Below are 15,602 nucleotides of genomic sequence, written 5' to 3'. Positions count from 1 at the left end.
TTTTTATAATAATTTTCTAAAATCAGTGAATCGGTTCCCTCATCCTTATGGGGCTTAAGGGAGTAGCAAATATGTCATTGTGCCGAGCTAGGTGTGGGAGAGGTTAAATAAATGAAAATTTGACCTGTGGATCCATCAGGTATTCCTTTATGACCTGTGGGCTGCCAGGGTGTGCTGGCACTCAGCAGTGCTATAGATTAGCTCCTCGTTAGTGCTAGATGCTCTGATTATATCGGTGAAATATATCAGTTCAGTGCTTTGGAGGCTTTAATGGAAGCAGCTCGTGTAGCAGACATACAAGCAAGTTTTAATTTTGTCTGTGCTGGTTTGTGTGTACAAGTATCTACTACCTATTTCTTCTGGGTGGGTTTGAATTTCTAATAGGGCTTTATTCTGAAGCATCCAAAGTGAGGATGTCTCACTCTCACAGACACTTCAAAAGAGTGTTTTATCCTCTCAGTATATTATGCCACTTAGCTTTATAGTAGTAATTGATTTTTTTGTTTGTTGGTTCTGTGGCCAAATCAGAAAACCTGGGCTTGCAAATTTTCAGTTTTGCTTGAATTATTTTCAATATGCCTCTTTTTTTCTTTTTAATTGCTCACTTCTGACATTTCCGTGTGAATTCTGGAAGACTCTTTAACTGCTCCAGCTAAAGGCAGAGCACCAGCCTTCCCTTCGGGCATCCCCGCGTGGAGCCTCCCGCAGATGTCTTATTGAAAATAGGGTTGGACACAAATTTACTCTACATGTTTGTTAAATGACTCCCCATCGGACATTTAAAGATTGGATTTGTCAAAATTAATTTCTCATGGAAACAGGATTGACTTTGAATCCGGAATAACGGGGACCAGATAGAGCCTGTGCAACAGCTGCTCTGCAGCAACTTCTGGTGATTTTTGCCATCTAGTGGCTAAAATATTCTTGCTGTTTTCTGAAATTCCTACCCTGGCTGCTGCCTTCATTTGCTGTAGTCTCCCGCTACTCGAGTACAGCGGAATTGAGCTGCTCTTATAAAATATACATGTTTCAGTGTTGTTTTTTTTAAAGTGGAGGGGAAGAAGGAGAAATAGCAGAGCTTTTGGGAAACAGGGGAACCAAGGGGAGAAGCTCATTACAACAAAGCTCACCCATTGTTCAACATTCTTGTTCTGTAGGCTGCAAAATAGTCTCCAAAGCAAATTTATCCAAATTTACCCAGCACACCAAAGCTGCAAAGGCAACCCTGTCTCTCTAGGGCACTGACCACTAGTCCCTGTGGCTCTCCTCTAACAGGATAAACATTTACAGAATGCATCGTTTGAGAGCTTCGTTTGATTTTTCTCCCAGCAGAACCTGTCCCCTGCTTTCAAGGCAGAAAATGCAGCCTGTATATAAGCAGAGGTGCCCTGTTTGGCATTTGCCCACCACTTCAGTACGGGTATGAGGAGCAGCAGGGGACCACTGCATCTGATCATCAATCCATTTTACTCAGTCATTCACTATGCCAAATTATCTGATAGTTGATTCAAGAGGGAAACTTGGTTGGAACAGCATGGGATGACAGCACTTCAGAGTGAACTTGTCCTAGCTGCTCTCTCTGTGTTTGCATTCTTTCCCTTCTGTTTTGGACCTTGTTTTTGCTAGAGAACTGGGCTGTTGCTGGAGAGCAGGCTGCACTGGGCACCTTTCTAACGGTGTCACGAGGACCACCAGGAAATGTACTGTAGGAAGGGCTCTGGTGCCTTCTGCTTCACAGTCATCACAAGCTGAATTTATGGCACTAGAGATGTAATTAGCAGAGCTCTATCAGTGGCAGCGCTTAGATGACAGGTATACTCATTATATACACTACATGCACTGTTGACCACACTCTTTTTTTTTTTTTCTTTAACTGTAGTCTTGATGGTTTGGGCATTTTTTCAGTACTTTGCCTTTAGAGACTGGTTTAACTGAGTAATTCAGAGAGTCTTTTTACATCTTGTACACAGGAAGGTAAACCAGGTCCTTCTAAGCGGAAAACCACAACCCTTATTTAATTTTCTTTCTTTTCTACCTTTGCTTGGTGAATAAAAGTGTGAGATAACCCCACCTTCCTTGCTGGTAGGTTTCCATTTTAACATCAGCATGATCTACAATGTTGTGTTCTTATTGTAATCTTTAAAAATATTCTTTCTGATATAGAGAGACGTCTCTGCCAGATGAACTCCACAGCCCGCGTTGCAGCAGTCCTGTTCACTCTCTGCCCTCCGGGAACTTAGATTCTCATAACATGGTTATGAAACCAACCCAATGCCAGTCTTCTCTGAGAGGTCATGGGTAACATCTGTCCTTCCTCCTGCCACACAGGGAAGACAAATGTGGTTTTACCAACATTACTTTCTGTGAAGCCCAACGGTGATAGCAAAGTGTGGGGAAATAAGTTCAGGAGCATCTGGTCTCAAATAATTTGCACCTGGGACTCTTGTCTTCATTGCAAAAAAAAAAAAAAGGGGGGGGAGGGGGGAGGAGGTGTCGTGCTCTTAACAGGGAGGTAACTAAGTCACCCCCAAGTCCTAGGCCAGGCACACAGCAGCGTATTTCACATGAGAATCATGTCCAACATGGCTTAGTGGGGATGTGGTGGAAACATCACAGAATTAATTTTGACGGGATTTTTGTCTTCTTGTTCTTAGAGGAGCTATAAACGGAAAGGCAAAACCACTTAGTGCAACTGGGAAGACTTTTGTAGAGGTCCCAGCTACGGCATGATGTCTAAGCCACCTGTGGTGGAGAAAAGGCGTGAGCAGCACCCTTTCTCTGACCAGGGTAGCCCAAATTTCTGTCTGTCTATAAATTAGCGACAGCAAGGCACTCGCTACCATGAGTAGTCGTGTCAGCTATGGTGGGAGGCCGCACTGTGCAGCGGGCTGGGCTTGGCGTCAGGTCGGACGCAGCATATCTTTCATGAAAGTAGCAACAAATGTGGAGAGTTCCTCTAGTGCTGTGGTGCGTCTGTGTTCATGTTTTGCTTCTGGTTCTTGGATATTTTCAGATAGGCATTAGAATCAGAAGCAGCCCCAAGGTGAATGGGAAGGGGGCTGTGTCATCACTCCCAGGGCTGGTTACAGGGGGCACATCACCCCAAACTTTACTGGGGCAGGGGAGTAAACAGGATGGCATCTCCATGTACCTTCTCTTCCTTGTAAATCTGTGCCTGTAGACTACAAATTAGACCTGTGTTACTCCGGGATGACCTATGTCATTCAAGTCAAAGGATAAAACAATCAAAATAACTCTTATACCTTTAACATAAAACTAAATTTCCTCATGTCTCTTGGAAAGAGAGCAGCACTGCTCAAAAATGCCTGTCCTCATCACCAGAGAGCTTATCTAGATTGGATTTAACAAGAAATGAGCAGAGGCTTAGTTCTTCCAGAGTACGTGTTTGGGTCCATTTTCAGAATCCTGAAAATTCAAAGTGTATAAACTCTGTGCGGGTTCAGAACATCTGGGTGGAGAATAAGTAACCATGAAAGGATGTGACCTTCCAAAATGACTTATAACTCGGGTTCAAAAATGCCTGCTTTGTGTGAATAATACAGAGGATTGTGTATATTATGTGACAGAAGCACTATATTTATACACAGGAAGAAGCAATTGGCATTTCGTTACAGATGCCCCCACCTCACGCTCCCTGAAATATTCTATTTCAGGCACTGCAGAGAAGGGCAGAGCAGACATGGGCTTGAAGGAACTACCCTTTCCTGAGGTCTGAAGGAAATGGTAGTGGAAAAGAGGGAAAGAAAAAAGTAGGAAATCATCTACATGAGAAGAGACAAGCAGCACAAATGACAAAAATAGCTGTTGTCAGACTAGGCAGAATTTAACCAGCCACTGCATGTTTACATCAGTTATTTTACGAAAGAACAGATTTCCCAGAGGCTCTATTTCAGCTGAAGCTGAGGAGGTATCTGAAAACTGGGCTCTCTAGTGCGTTCTGTTTTCATGTTGTTCTGCTGAAGAGATGCCCAAAGCTACTGCATGGAAATTCCCAGTCGCCTTGCAACCTGAAAGGTGTTTCCTCTTTACAGGCGTGAGCTCTGCTGAGAATCATCTAGAGTGTATCGAGACATCATTACTGTGTGCGCTAACAACAAACACTTCCAAACTCGATCTCGGTTTATAACTCAGCTGCAAATCCCCGGTTTCTGTGCGTCCTCTCCCATGTGTGCAAAACAGAATATGGAGAGTAAAAAACAATACAACCGTTTAAACTCTCCCCCACTGGATATTGATGCAACCTGGCATTTGCCAAGAATACACGGCTGTATTTCTTTTATGATTAGAGGCTATGAAATTGTGATTCAGATTTTTGTTGTTGTTGTTAAAAAAGTGGTGTCACAGAGCTTTAAAATTAATATAAAGGTGGAATGAAGACACTTTAAAAATTCGGTTTAGCCCTGACTTCTGGTAGGTGAGCACCGGAGCTCCATTTCCGTGCAGCACCCATCCTTCCACCCAGACTGCTGCAGTCCTCACGCCTCGCCCTCTCCTAGGTCTGACCCGCTCAAAAGGTACATTTACAACTGATTTTCTCCCATGGTCCTTTCCAATACCTGTTCACCTCCCAGTGCTTTCACTAAGACTCCCCAGCTACCTGTACTCCCAGGCATAGCCTGTATCCGTGACTGTGCTGGCACATCCAGGTAATTAGCCTGAAAGAAGCAGCTAGTTTTTTCTGTAGTTTTGGTGTTATTATGGACCTGGGTGTGTTTTTAAGAACCAGAACGGCCAGTGGGACTGCAGCTCACCAGTGCAGAGTGTGTTGAGGAACCCCACTGTAAGGAAGCTACTCTGCCTCTGTCACATGTGTCTGATCTGACACAGCAAGTGTGGTGAGGTGGGATAAATATCTACAAAGAGAAAGGCACTTCTGCACTTAACAGGAAAGTACCTTGCTTTACCTTAAGACTCAGTGGATGCTAAAATATTTTGGGCTTTCAAATAAGAAAAAGACACAAGAAAACTCCAAGGGGGGGCTGCTGGTGTGGCAGCCCCTGAACTACCCATGGCTAAGGCTAGAGGATTATTTAGGAGAAATATCCTCATATGTTTGCCCTGTTCTTCTACTCTTCCCTCGGGATTTAGTGCCGGGGACAGAGTATTAGGCTGAAGGGATTTTGGTCTGAGTCTCTGTGACCCTTCTTGCAGTCTTGCACTTAGATTCAAGTGTGTGCATCCTTCTGTACGTTAGCATGAACTCGCCAAGACCAATGCAATTGCTGAGCTAGATCTGTGTCATGGGCTGGAAAGAGGATATCTCCCTTCCCTATAGGAAGTAGTTTCTACCAGCTGCAGGGCTTGAGGCACGGGCAAGCAGCCAGGACACCTGAATTTGCTTGAATCAGGCTGGACTATTGGGTGATTGTATCCTTTGGCTGTTAGGCAGCACTTACAGGGAACTTTTATTTCTTGAGCTGGAAGCTGGAGTGTTTGTTTGGTATGCCCATGGTAACCAGCACCAGCTTCTTTTAGAAACCCTGGCTTTGCTTTTTTTTTTAAAAAAAAAAAAAAATTAAAAAATGGTTCCAGCGTGACTCCTTCATTATGGCATGACTGCCTCTCTGATTTTAGTTATTAGATATTTTTCTACAACCATAGGCTCACCATGGCCATTTCCAATACTGGTTTGAAAAAGACAAGCAAGGACCTCGCTGAATTCAGTGGCACCTTCTGTAGCAGCGCTAAAAACTTGTCTCCTACTAGCTCTCAGGTCAAAGTGATTTCTGACATTTCTGGTGCTAAGGTCTCTGCAGGCAGAGACACACTTTCCCAGGTCACAACGTTACATTACCTCTGATACTCAGTCGTGAAGTGTCCTGGTACACTCTTGGCTTGTAGTTGTGTCTGCCAAGCACGAGCAGTGCCAGGCCCTGAGGGGTCGGTTCTCCATCTGAGGAGCTGTCACGATGCCGAGGGAACAAGCACTGGACAGCATATGGGATTGGGAACCTGATGGCTGCTGTCACCTAGATTTTTCTCAAAGCTGTGGAGAGTGGGTCCCAGAGTTGCTGCTCCATTTCAGCGGAGCCTTCTCTACTATCTTTCTTTTGAGTCAGCAGCATATTTCTTCATCTGTGTCTCTCAGTCAAATAAAAATGTGCCTTTGAACATATTTATATGTTTAGCTGAGTTCAGCGATTTGTTCCAGCTGAAGCAAATTTTGGGGGGAGAAGGGAGGAGCCTGAAGAAAAGGTTGAAATTGTTCTTTGATTCAAAACGAAAAGCTTTTGAAATAAGCTTTTTTTTTTTGAAAGCTTGGGAGAGAACTGTTTTCTCCAGCGATGGCCACTACCTGGTGCAGCGTGCCATAGACTTCTCCAGGCTTCTCCCCGCTGTTTCTATCTATTCATCGTGCTTATTCTCTTTGCCTTTTTTCATGCCAGTCCTGAGTGTGCTGAAGTAACCACCCGGGCAGTATCTCCCCACGGCTGCCTCGTTTCTCCCTTGAGCAGACCCCCTTCTCTCCAAGCACGGGCTTTGTGCTGCTTCTCTCCTGCTCTGCTTTCCACAGCAGCTACAGAGCATGGCTTTGACCTGGGGGGAACTGTGAGAGGTTTCTGGAGCCAATTCATTAGGCTCAGAAGTTGTGCTAACCAGAATTAATTGGCCTGGGTATTTTCTGATACTGGAAGTTTTCAGGTGGTCGTTGCGGAAAGATTTTCTATGTTCTTTTTATCGATTTTTTTTTTTTTTTTTTTTTTGAAAGGGTATCACATATCTTCCTGATATTGAGAACTACTGGGGTGTGAAATAATTTCCCAGGAGAAGTGACAGAAAGCCTTAGTAGCTGAGATGTTTAAAAGATGACTGAATTTAAAACTAGAGGATAATAATTTTGCATTAGCAAGAAAATGAGTGAGTGATCTAAAATTAGTAATTTCTGCTCCTTTGCAATATGTAGCATGGTACAGGAAGTTCTGTAAAATGTTCTAAAAACAAACAAACAAAACAAAACAAACCTGGAAGCTCCTTTTTTCCTGGTGAGTGTCAAATGCAGGTTTTAGGTACAATGCCTCCACAACACCTTTGTTAGAATTTATTTGAGAAATACTGCTGCCCAAAGCTGCGTTCAAAGATGCGAACAGCCCGGTTCAGCCTGTCAAGTATTTTTAATACTGTTAGGACTCAGTGTGCTGGTCAATAATAGGGAGTCCTATGCAGAGGAAGCATTTGGAGTGATGCACGGCGATAAGTGTAGCATAGTCATTTCAAGCTGTTCTTATTATAGGCAGTACGTAGGTTCCCTCCCTCCCTCTGGCCTCCCTGAAGGACTGACCTTGGGAGCAGAACTGCTGTCAGCAACCAATGTCATATAAACAAACAGAAACTTCACACCGTGTCAAAGATTTTAAGGCATTAAGACCAAATATTTAATTTTCATGAGTTGTTCCAGCCCTGAATAGACCCTAGTTTTCTCTGATTTTTGAAAGTTTACTCTGGACAAATGCCTTTTACGGCCCATCTGTGTAACTCCTGAAAGAACCAGAGGATGCTGAGTGACAGAAAGCAAAGTGTCCTCTCTCTGCTTCGGAACAGATACAGTGAGACATTTGCTCTGATAAAAATATCAGCGCAAAGCTGGTCGCTACCCAGACCTGGCGTGGGTTTATGGAGATGTAGTAAATCAGCTCTGCCGCATGCTTTGTTGGTATATTCAGCCTTCTCTCTATGCCAAGCTATAAAATTGCTGGATCAAAGTGGAGCTGGGCCCGAGTCCAAACTTCCCCCAACTTGAGGGGCACTTGGATCCATATCCCAACTCTGGGACTTGGCTCTGCCTCTAAATCAAGCTCTTATAATCTCTTAGGGAAAGACAGACCCATGAATTATCCACTAAGTCGCAGAAGGGTAGCCAAAACTGTCTTGTTTCTGAACACGTTTGCTCTGCCTGCCTGCATTGCCAGTACAGAAATTTAGGTGGAGCCTTTCGTTAATCCTGGAACACTGATCTTAGCCTTTGGTTTGGGAAGATGCCATCCATCCTTAATCTGCTATTTTAATTTCAAAATGTTTTTTCTTCTCCTTCCCTTTTTCTCTGATTAGGTCTGTAAATTGAGACAGCGGGAAGGTAGAAGCCATCTCCAGCAGCCTTTGCTGGGAACCTTGCTATGTTTGCATTGCTTGGGGCAAGAGGGAGATGGAGCACTAGGGGAGGAGAGGCTTGCACCGTCTCTGGAGTGAGCCTTGGCGTGCTCCCCTTGGGTTAATACAACAGTTTCCCTGTCACCCTGGATGTGCCACCGCCGAATTGATAGCAAGTGCTACGGGTGATTGCCTGGCACTTGCATGCCGTGGTGGTGCAAGGGTTTGAAGGTCAAGTTTTCCCATAAAATATGAGCAGGAAACCACGCTCATGCTGAGAATGATAAACTGACATAAAAAGGAGATTGCAATTAAGAAATGAGATATGGGGTGGATGAGGGTAGCGGGCCCCAGGGATCAATAGAGCCGTTTTGTGTTTAGATTGAGGTCTTCACTTTCAGACTTGTCTTCTATGACCCCAAATCTTCATCCTCTGCCACCTTATTACTGTATTATTACTTGTTACAATAATGACAAAATGTCTCATTATTGCTGCTACCATCAATAATAGCAGCAGTTTATCAGCAGTGTTTATTAAGTTAAATTCCACGCCAACATGTATCTTCCCCTCCCAACACAATTTATATGTGATCTAAGATAGTAGTAGAGGAGACAAAGAAAAATATGTGTCATTTTAGTGTATTTCAGTACTTCCATTGATTTGTTCCAAATTAAGTCCCTTCAGAGAGGTTTAAAGTTTGCATTCCTAAGCTAAGCCTTTTTCCTGCTGCATTTTTGGTGTCTTTGCACGTTGTGCTTGTTGTGTCCCGTCTCTCAGTGTCCACCAGCTTGCCAGAATTGCCCAGCCACCATCCTAAACATTTGGAATGTTAATATTGCTTTTGGAAGCCAATATTAAACATCGTTAGGAATCCCGAAATTAAAACATTTCTCAGAAAAGACCTACTGGCAATCCCCAAATAGAGATTTTTTTTTTTTTTTTTATGAATCCTGCTTTGAAGGACTATGGTGTTTCCCCATTTTTCCTGTACTTCGTGAAGTGCTGTATAACACACTGAAGTGAGCAGCTTATGCTCCCATTCGTAGGCAAAACACAGCAGTCTGATATGGCTTCCAAAATATGTTTGTTTACACTAATAATAAAATAATTCCTTACTTGATTTCTGTTTGTCCTCCTGCTTTTCGGGCGATTTGAATCAGCTCTTTCCCATATCTCTCTTCTGCTTGTGCTCTGTTAAAAGAAAAACTTATTCAGTTTCTCTTAGTGGTACCAGGATCACGGAATCACGGAATTGTCAGAGTTGGAAGGGACCTCTAGAGATCACCTAGTCCAACTCCCCTGCTAAAGCAGGGTTGCCCAGAGCACATCACTCAGGACTGCATCCAGGCAGGTCTTGAAAATCTCCAGAGAAGGGGACTCCACTCCCTCCCTGGGCAGCCTGTTCCAGGGCTCTGGCACCCTCACCAGAAAGTTGTTTTTCCTCATATTTGAATGGAACTTCCTATGTTCCAGCTTGTGCCCGTTGCCCCTCGTCCTATCGCTGGAAACCACTGAAAAGAGTCCAGCTCCATCATTCTTCAACCCACCCTTTAGGTACTTTTAAGCATTGATAAGGTCTCCCCTCAGCCTTCTCTTCTCCAGGCTGAAGAGCCCCAGCTCTTTGAGCCTTTCTTGTAATTGCATCCAAGGAACAAAACATGAGAAATACAGTTTCTTTAAGTTCTCCATCTTCTCAAACCTAGAGCTGTTAGTTACCTGTGAAATATTTTGGTTGAGCTATTTCTAGAAGAAATGAAGGTAAGGTGAGGCTGTGACAGTTTTGTGGAGGGGACAATGTGATGTAATGTCTCACCTAATGGGGAACTGTAACTAGTGACTCAGGAAAGCAGTTCTGTTTCTATGGTTAATAAAGTAATACAATTATTTCTTTGTCGTTTCCCCCTCCCCCAGCTCTGGAAGAAATTTCTGTTCTCTGTTTAAAAAAAAAACCCCGAAAAGTATTTGTACTAAATGTGTTATTTCCTTTTTCCTGGGTGCAAGACCAGGGCAGAACTGAGTTTTTAGTCTTTGAGTAGCTGCTAAGAACTATCGAATGGCCAATAATAAATCATGAACAGAGAGCCTGGGGCTAGGATTTGGGGGGGAAATTGGGGGCGGAAGGATGTTTAGGGTAAGTCCGGTTCTCAAAAGGGGTTTCAAAGCATTTCAAACAGTTCTGAGCCTGAAACTTGGCACCTTAGAGAAACATGCTCTTTGTTCGAGAAGACTTTTGATGTGGGTGCGAGGCCGTGCAACCCCGCTGGTTTGTTCTTACATCCATCTTCCCGCCCGGCTGCAGTGTGCATTATTATTGAGTTCCAGCAGTTTGAGAGCTGGTCTTTCGGTTTTGCAGCGTGGCAGCTGCTGGGGTCGGTCTGTCTGAGAACCCCCCACCACCCTTTCCACTGTTCCTCTGCCCCTGATGGCTGCGAGCACCTTGCGCTGCAGCCAGCCTGTACAGGTGGCTCTGGTGCAATTCCACTGGTTTGCAACCATCTTCTGTGACCTGAGGCAGGCTGGGCCTGGGGGCTTTCCCCCAGTCCAAGGAGATCCGTTAGCATGATGGAATAGCAGCGCTGGTCGTACAGTAGCCTACAGTCATCAGGGCCTGGAGCCGAGGCTGTTTGTGGCCTCTGTCCGTGGCTCCCAGGTGTCTAATGCTGCATGTGGGGTTAGCCAATTGCTGTCATCCTGCACTAGATATTGCTGCATTTTAACGGGATGTTCCTACGTCACTGCTTTGGGATTCCTCCTAGAAGAACAGGCTGGAGAGGTGGGCTCACGTGAACCTCATGACGTTCAACAAGAGCAAGTGCAGGGTTCTGCACCTGGGCCAGAACAATCCTCGCTATCAATACAGACTAGGGGATGAGGTATTAGAAAGCAGCACTGAGGAAAGGGACTTGAGGGTGCTGATGGACGAGAAGCTGGACATGAGCAGGCAATGTGCACTTGCAGCCCAGAAGGCCAATCACATCCCGGGCTGCATCAAAAGATGCGTTGCCAGCAGATCCAGAGAGGTGATTCTGCCACTTTACTCTGGTGAGACCTCACCTGGAGTACTGTGTGCAGGTCTGGAGCCCTCAATATAGAAAGGACATGGACCTGATGGAGCAGGTCCAGAGGAGGGCCATGAAAATGATCAGGGGGTTTGAACACCTCTGCTACGAGGACAGGCTGAGGGAGATGGGGTTGTTCAGCCTGGAGAAGGGGAGGCTCCGGGGAGCCCCAATAGTGGCCTTCCAGTACCTGAGGGGAGCCTGCAGGAAGGCTGGGGAGGGTCTGTTTACAAAGGGGGGTGACAGGACGAGGGGCAATGGTTTTAAGTTGGAGAAGGGGAGGTTTAGATTGGATATTAGGAAAAAGTTCTTTACTCTGAGGGTGGTGGAACACTGGAACAGGTTGCCCAGGGAGGTGGTTGAGGCCCCTTCCCTTGAGATATTCAAGGTGAAGCTCGACGAGGCCCTGGGCAACCTGGTCTAGTTGGGGGTGTCCCTGCTGACTGCGGGGAGGTCGGACTAGATGACCTTTGGAGGTCCCTTCCGGCCTGGACCAATCTATGAACAGGGTGCAAAATATGGTGACAGGTCACACAGGGGCACCACTTCATTTTCATGTTAGATGAATGAAATATCATCAAAATGGACATATACTCCAGAGACACATAACACTGCAGAAGCAGAATAGATTAATTATCTTTTGATTTTAATAACAAGAAACACTTTGGTGTCAGAGGCTTTGCTTGGTGCCAGTGGATGTACAGCAGTGAGAATAACTCCAGGGCTACAGTCCCACTCGGGACACAGTATAGCACAGGAAAAAAGCATTGCCTGCTCTTTAGCCAGTCCCAGCTCTTGCGAAACCCTTGGGTCAAAAATTCTTGAAACCTCAGCCGTGGGACCAGACTAGCCCAGGGCCAGAGGAGTTGGAGAGGAGGCTGACACCAGCTTTTCACATCTCGGTGCTGCCTTTCCCACTTCCTGGTTCTCTTGCACACAGCTTCTAGGTTTCCCTGCAGCCGTCAGGAGCTGGAACACATTTTGTGTTTTAAATCTGAGGCTTTGATCTGGAATACAGCTGCTTTCTCACTCCCCAAACCCTTAGGTCCTCCTCTGGACCAGGCAGGGGTATTTGTGAGCAAAAATGACCGGGGTGGAAAACTGATAAAGCAGTAAGTGTAGCCAGGGCAGTTGGTTTCAGGACTCGGGGCAGCTGCTGCAGGAGTCCTTGTTGAAATTCTGGCATGAAGCCCATGATACGGGCAGCCTCTAGGAACAGAGATTCATCCTATGCTTTGATCTCCTCCTATGTCATTCCCATGAGGGACGTGAGGACAAGCCAAAACAAAATCTTCCAGAAATAAACTGGATTTAGTACATTCTTTCTGCAACTCAGTGCCCACTATCTTTTCTTCTATTCCTCCTCCCCTAACATGCGTGTACATGCACAAGCACACACATGTATGCATGCTCACTGGAATGTTTTAGGGGTGTGCAAAAGTTCATGGAAACATTTGTTCTTGCAGCTTTCAGATCTGCAGAATAACTGTACGTGTATTCTTTCTTCTTTGTGGAAAGTCCTTCGTGCCTCCACCGCAAACCATGAAGAGCCTTATCCTGCAACTTGCAGAAACCTATGTCATGTTTTGGAAAGAAACACAGGCGAGTATAGTGTCAGACACACGCTGCAGTGCAGAGCCCTCCTGAAGCCTGCAATTAATTCTGATCTCTGTAAGTTATGAGTCACAAAGGAGCTATTTTAAACAGTTGAAGCTGAACTACCCTCAGACAGGTGTGAGACCAGGGCTGTGTGATATGCAGCAATAAAATACGCTTCTGCTGGTGGTCAAGAAAAGCAATTCAAATAGTTTCAGATTTTGATGGGAGATTCTTCACACTCTGTGAAATAGCCAAATTTCAGTTTGACAGCTCACATACCCTTGAAAGTCCCAGGGCTTGAAAAGTAGCCTTCAGAAATCCAGCGTAAAACCAGAAAACTAGATGGGGACAGCATGGGAAGAAAAAGCAGGCTGTGACTGAGGAAGGCAGAGCAATATTCCTAAGGAGGCAGTTCTGAGATGAAGTGTTCTAGGATTACCTGCTGAATATACAACCCATATTGTGTGGTCTTTCCTACAGGTGACGCGTGATCATGTTTGTGCCCCTCATACTATATGTTGAAACTGTTGAAACCCAGCCACTTAAAAACAGAATCAAATTTCAGATGTATTTTTCTAAGTCAGAATTACAAAAATGAATGATAAAGGGGTCCAAGCAGCTGTGTAGTGTGTGTTTTCTCACCTACAAAAGTGTCAGCTGTCCGTAGCTGTTGATGAGTGCCACCCGAGAGGCACGTAAAGGATGGACATAAACTACAACATTGCTATTCAAAGTCTGGTAAGGTTGGCAGACGAAGCAGGCTGCCTTGGGTGTCTGGTAAAGACTTTTGGTAGCATCTTGTTAGCTTTGTCCATATTTGAAAAATGGCCTGGTTTTGGTAGTTGCAGGAAACTGAAACAGTACCTGTGGCAACAGCGTGTTCAAAGAGAAAGAAAAATGTGCAAGTCATTTTCTCCCTGTAAAAGGGGAAACTCAGTGATGTTACTTGTGGGTGTATGTGCTACCATGTGGCTCGGGACCAATGATGACCTAGATCTTAATGGAGCTCTGGATTTCTGACTCTTTAAATCTTCTCTTTAAGTCTTTGAAATTTCAATTTGTCATCTACCTCCACAAATCACATCAAAAGGCTAGGATTCAAATCGCTCAGGCTTTTCTGTGTAAGCTAGTATCGCTACCAAATTCAGAAACAGCCTACTGTTCCTTTCCAGATGCCGAACAGAAGAGAAAACGGAGGCTGTTCACACTTTTTTCAATCTGACTGTCTTACCTCTGCTTGAGCAAATCCTCCACATCTTTGCACATCTTCCTCCCATCCAGCAGTCGCTGTACGAGCACCTCATAGCCAGTGTGGAAGGTGAACTCCTTGCACTGAAGACAGAAAGATAAAGAGTTCAGCTGATTTGTATGCATAGTTTGCAAGTTTACCGGAGGCCTGCTGTCAGTCATATGGAGCAAATTAACTTTCTGGAAAACCCAAATGGACCTTTAGATTTGCCCAGAGCAATGGCAGCTGGGACAGGGCTAAGGGTGCAGGCATGGGTGAGGTTTCTCCAAAGTGAGAATCTGTAAAAGCTTTTATTAAATCAAGTTTGGTTTTCTTAATACTGAAAAAGTGAAGCGAGTCACAAATTTTCCTGTGTGGAAAGCAGCACTAGCTGCCTTTTTGGGGAAGTCGTGTTTAGCATTGGATGTGAGACCTCTGCAGAGTTGTATAGTAGCTCTTAAAGACAACAGCTCCTCTTCCCATACGTTTTCTAAAAAGAATGGCCAGAGTCCACTCGCTGCCAGAGGACTCTCAGTGAGACAGTGACCTGCTCTCTAAATGCAAGTAGACAAGTGAAGGAACCTTGTGCTCATACCAATATCGATGCGTGGGATAGTGGTTGTGCCACCCCATCAGTGGTGGGGTGTTTTAATGAGAGGGTTCATAGCACAGGGAGACGGTTTGCCGTGAGACAACACTTGGGTTGGGATGTGTTGGTATGTCTTCCTTTGGGATTGCTGTAACAATTCCTCTCACTGTTTGAATCAGACTATCTCTGGTGTAAATTCAACGTGACGGTTTTTGGAAAAAGAAGAAGACAGAAGAAGAAGACAGAAGTAGAAGACAGGCATGTGGAGAGCTTAGGAATGTGGAAGTTGGATGTGCAGAAAATGGGAAGTCTGTGTTTCTGAGATGCTTGCCAATGAGTGCTGCTTCCCTTGCTTTTGCATTTGCCACCCGATCTCCTGTGCAATACATGGGATTCACTTGAGCCTTTGGGTGTTTTTGCAGCCATCCTGCTCTGTGTCCCCACATGGGAAATGAAGGCAGCCAAGGGTATCTGTGATTTCCAGCCAGTGACACTAGACAGAGGAGGCCATGGAGCTGGGTGAAGTTTGCTGCCCCAAAGCCAGGGCTCTCCTCTCCCACCGGGGCTCTGTGCCCTCTGCAGCTCAGGGCCACGTTCCTCTGCTGTGGTCTAGGACCACGGGTCCCTCCACATCACACAAGTCCATGCATCAGGCTCATCCCTGCCCACATAATCCATCAGAACACACCCCTCTGCGTCTCAGACAAAAATATCCAAGTAATAAGAAGAAAAACAATTAATCTTGCACTTCTTCAGTCTTTTCCCCAGCTTCCAGATTGCACTGCAGCAATGGTAAATGAGAGCCACAGCGAAGTCAGTGCTGCTGAGGAAATGCTGGGAGCCCAGAAAAGGAGAGGAATAAAATTGCAAGGTGCTCTGAGTATGACACTGGGGGAGGAGTTCTGTCTTCTACTCCTGGTCCTCCCACTGACTCTCAACAGGATCAGGACAAGCCATTTTTACTTTGAGAGCCTCATTCAACCAGTACATAGTGATAATGTTATTGAAAATGTAGGCGTG

The 15,602-nt window shown here is 45.2% G+C and overlaps 1 protein-coding gene across 1 annotated transcript in view; it reads right to left on the bottom strand.

Moving 5' to 3' along the window:
- Positions 1-15,008, bottom strand: part of PSTPIP1 (proline-serine-threonine phosphatase interacting protein 1) — a 38,604-nt gene extending 23,596 nt beyond the window's left edge. Inside the window, exons 1-3 of the mRNA XM_074156012.1 lie at positions 14,970-15,008; positions 13,997-14,097; positions 9,224-9,298 (exon numbers count right to left, since the gene is read on the bottom strand). Coding sequence (XP_074012113.1) covers positions 9,224-9,298; positions 13,997-14,097; positions 14,970-15,008 — 215 coding nt within the window. The remainder of the gene's footprint in view (positions 1-9,223; positions 9,299-13,996; positions 14,098-14,969) is intronic.
- Positions 15,009-15,602: the final 594 nt, after the last annotated feature.

Source organism: Numenius arquata, chromosome 11, assembly GCF_964106895.1.
Source record: "Numenius arquata chromosome 11, bNumArq3.hap1.1, whole genome shotgun sequence".
Classification (NCBI taxonomy): domain Eukaryota; kingdom Metazoa; phylum Chordata; class Aves; order Charadriiformes; family Scolopacidae; genus Numenius; species Numenius arquata.
The sequence above is the reverse complement of the archived record's forward strand: the minus strand, read 5'-3'. Positions and strand labels throughout refer to the sequence as shown.